Here is a 3983-nt window from a genome sequence, read left to right on the forward strand (position 1 = left end):
TGTTTTTTTTTTTTTTTTTTTTTTTTTTTTTGCTTGTTTTGTTTTTGGCAGCTGGTGGGTATGGAGACCTGAACCCTTGACCTTGGTTTTGTAACACCACCCTCTAACCAACTGAGCTAACCAGCCAGCCCTTTAGCTAATATTTGAATGCTTGCTATGACCAGGCATGAAACTAGGTAATCTCCACGCCCAATCTCATTGAATTAAATAATTTCCTCTGGCCTTGGAGACTTGTTAGCATCCCCTGCCACATGGGCTCAGTTGTCATCAAACGCTGTGTCTCTTGCTACTTTCTGCAACTCTGCTGTCTTAGGGGAGGAAGTAACTTAGGCCTTATGGGAACTATGGGTAGCCAGGCTCCTGTCAGCAGCCCACTTCCAGACCTGTGGCAAGATCTTCAGCAGGATCCTGCCCTCCATAGCCACTTCTTCTGCTCCCCCACCCCCCAGCACAGTATCTTACCTAATGGAGAAGACACATATGTCTTTTCTCTGCCTGTGCTGCACCCAGAACACTTCCTGGCCGGCACAGGTACTCAGATTTGACTGATGAATGAATAAATAGTCCACAGATTCTGGAAGTTCTTCAGCCAAACATCCTTCTGTCGTGAAATTTGTACTAAGTATTCAGAAAAAAATAATAATAAATTTTACTAGCAGGACTTTAAATCTGCAGGACCATTTGCCAGAAAAAGAAAGGCAGTGTGACTTTTTTTCAGTCAGAGATCAATGATTTGATTTTTGCAAGGCTGACTACTTTGTGAATGCCTGGGAAAGTATCTGTTGGAAGCAGCTCATTGTTGTACCTTTGGGAGAGTGGAGACCTTTCAATATACACTAAATTTTCAAAACCTTTAATGAATCTGTCATTTTGTAATTAAAATTATAAAAGGAAAAATATAAATAAGATTGTGAATTCCTAAAAAAAAATACCAACTAAATGGGATGGGCCATCAAGGCGCTGAGTCCTTGTGGCTGGGTTCTTTGAGGAACTCTTTTCTCCATCTCTAAGGGTGTTGTACTAGGGTGAAAAGCTGTCCTTTACTGTACCAAATGTGCATGGCACACATGTGCCCAGCCTGGAGGTAGGCGTTATTATCTCCAGGTTCAGTTGAGGAAGCGACTCAGAGAAGATGAGAGAGTACAGGCAGACCCAGCATGGGGACCCAGGCACCTCTGCCATTTGTGGCAGCCTCTCTGCTGCTCCATATGCTCCCCAAGTCCCCAAACCTGTAGGTCCACGTGATCAGATTCTTGCAGCCCAACCACTCTGTTGAAGGATGTTTCCCTGGGGTGAGTCATTGGAGCTCAGGGACTGCTGTCCTGCCAGGGGCAGAGCTGCACTCCACTGGGGTCCCAGCTCAGGGGATTGTCCTCCTAAACCACAGCAGACATGCCCAGGGGCAGCCCAGCAAGGAGGGCTGGGAACTGCTCTGCATCTCAGAAGAATGTTGGTAGGGGTGAGTGGGTGAGGGTGTAGTGGAGTTCTGGACTCACAGTAGGAAGCTTGGTTCCTCTGCTACCTGCCAGCCTCATGACCGAGGCAACTCCTCCCCTCCATGCCTCAGTTTCCTCATCTGCACATTGGAGCCATCATTGCCTGGTTTAGATAAATCACAGTGCTATAATTGGTAGGTCTGGCCCAGGGAGGGAAATGGAGATTGTTATTGGTCACTCTCTGTCTCCTCTTCTCTTCTCAGATTCAGGGCAGGGTCCTGCTCTTCACCATCTGTGCAGCTGGCATTGGTGGGACTTTTCAGTTTGGCTACAACCTCTCCATCATCAATGCCCCAACCTTGGTATGTACCTTCTGTGCCCACCGTCACCATCTGAGTGGGTGCTGGGCAAGGGCCAGCAGCTGCCAACTGCAGGGCTTCACCCAGCATCCACTTAATGGTACTTTCTCTCACATGTCCCTCTCCATTGGGATGTCCCACAGGCTCCTGCAGGTTCAAACTGAACTTTGCGTCCTCCTCCAAACCCACACATCCTCCTGAGTCCCTAATCTAAGCAGATGACTCTACCTTCTACCTGGTGATGGGGGTTAGCGTTGATTCCTCCCTTGCTTTCTCAGGCACCAAGTCCCTCCCAACTACCTCTAGTATTCAGCCATTTCTCCCCGTGTCTCTGTCATGACCCACTTCAGACCCCGTTGATCCTGCCTGGATCACTAGCCCAGCCTCTTCACTGGCCTCCCTGCTCTCGGACTCTCCCCTTCTCAATCTCCTCAAGTGTGGAAAACCACTCCCCAGCCCAGAAATGTTCTGTGGCTCCCCAGTGCCTATAGGAGTAAGGACTGACTCATCCACCTGAAGTTCAAAGTCTCCTGGGGTCAGCATCTTTCTTTCTGTCTCCCAGCTTTGTTCTCCCAACTCTGATAAAGCAGATTAAATGTACGTCCCCAAGTATCCATGACACAGCCCTTTCCTCTGAGCCTCCTTCCACGGGGAAGCCCACTCAGTCCCACCTGCAGAAGCCCTTCAAGAACTATCCCAAATATCACCACCTTCCTGAAAGCGTCCTTCCCTCCCCAGCCCTTGGTGTGGGCTGTCATCACTCAGGTTGTGTGTTGGCTGTTTTTGTCTGAGTCATCTTTGAGTCCCCAGCACCTGACACTGGTCTGGCCCAAGTTGATGTTCAGTGAGTGACTGAAAAAGATGAATCTTTCAGCCCCAGTGATAGAAGCCCACCCCTAACTTGCTTAAGGAAGAAGAGCAAGTGTCTGGTCATGTAGCTGTAAAGGATGTGAGGCTGTGCGCAGCATGGGGGGAGGGGCTACAGGCACCAGACCCCAGGACGGAGCTGTGACAGAAGAGCACAGTTCTCCACCCAGTGGGCAAGAGAGCAACTGTCACCAGATTCACTTTGTGCCATCTGGAAACAAAAGTCTTGCAAGGTCTGGGAAGAGTCTGACTGGCCATATCTGGGTCATGTGATCACCTTTATGGGGGCATTACAGGCTGTAATTGACAACCAGAGAGAACTTCCCCAAAGAAATGTCTATTAGCAGAAGATAGAGATGGGAGCATATTCAGGGCAGAACACAATTAATAGCAGCCCACCACCTTAAAGAAAGGATAAGATGAGAGAGCTCAGAAAGGGAGGTCTGAGCTGGTTGTATTGGTTTATTTTATTTATTCATTCAGCAAACATTTAGTGCCCACTTCAATGCTGACTCTCAGACTGGAGAGGAATCCATATATGGCAGGGCACTCTCAAGACTTCACCTGCTGGGGGCCATCACCAGCCCCTGCGAATGAGACTTTCTTGGGCTCAGAAGCTCTCCCTAACCTGCTGTATGGTATTAAAGAAAATATATTATTCTAACTGTTAAAGAAAAATTATTCAATGACGTTTGTTAAAGCACAATAAGGAAGACTTCATTCAAGGGGGGCCATGGCAATAGGTGTAGGGACCACCACAGTGGGGTCCTGCAGTGGGGGAGAGAGATTGGACTTGACTCTGAATACAACATAGGCAAGTGCAAATTTATAGTCAAGGAGTAGGGTGGGGGTGTACCAAACAGGGCTTGTTGTCTGATGCACAGCAAGCCAAATACTGACGCTGGTCTTTGCAGCAGATAAAAAGGTTTATTTGCAAGGCCACCAAGCCAGAGATGGGAGGAAAAAAAAAATATATCAAATCCATTTTCTCAATAGCAGGAAAGAAGGATTTATGAGGAAGTGGTTAGGGGTAGTGCAAGGCATGGGGGATGGTGATTGGTTTCAGCAATCTGTGCAGGCATAAGCTGTATACATGCTTCTTCATGGGTTGCATATTCAAAAAATGGTGGCATTAGCATGATCTGGAGGTGAAGCTTTGGCCTCACTCATGGGACTTTCCCATAGGCTGAGTGGAGGTCCGCAGGCTCAACCAGTTGGCCTAGTTTGTGTCGGGCCATGCTAACTCCAAAGCCTCTGCAAAACACCCTGGGCAAACATCTTGTGACTTCTGCCCCAGAGGTGTTATCTTAAAAGGCAGACA

The 3983-nt window shown here is 48.2% G+C and overlaps 1 protein-coding gene across 2 annotated transcripts in view; it reads left to right on the forward strand.

Annotated features, from left to right (window-relative positions):
* The window catches only part of SLC2A11 (solute carrier family 2 (facilitated glucose transporter), member 11), a 21108-nt gene that overhangs the window by 2251 nt on the left and 14874 nt on the right, over nt 1–3983 (forward strand). For both annotated transcript variants that reach the window (XM_008568572.1, XM_008568571.1), the window contains exon 2: nt 1700–1798. In XM_008568572.1, coding sequence (XP_008566794.1) covers nt 1700–1798 — 99 coding nt within the window. The remainder of the gene's footprint in view (nt 1–1699; nt 1799–3983) is intronic.

The sequence above is a fragment of the Galeopterus variegatus genome, unplaced genomic scaffold (genome assembly GCF_000696425.1).
Source record: "Galeopterus variegatus unplaced genomic scaffold, G_variegatus-3.0.2 Scaffold424, whole genome shotgun sequence".
Lineage (NCBI taxonomy): Eukaryota > Metazoa > Chordata > Mammalia > Dermoptera > Cynocephalidae > Galeopterus > Galeopterus variegatus.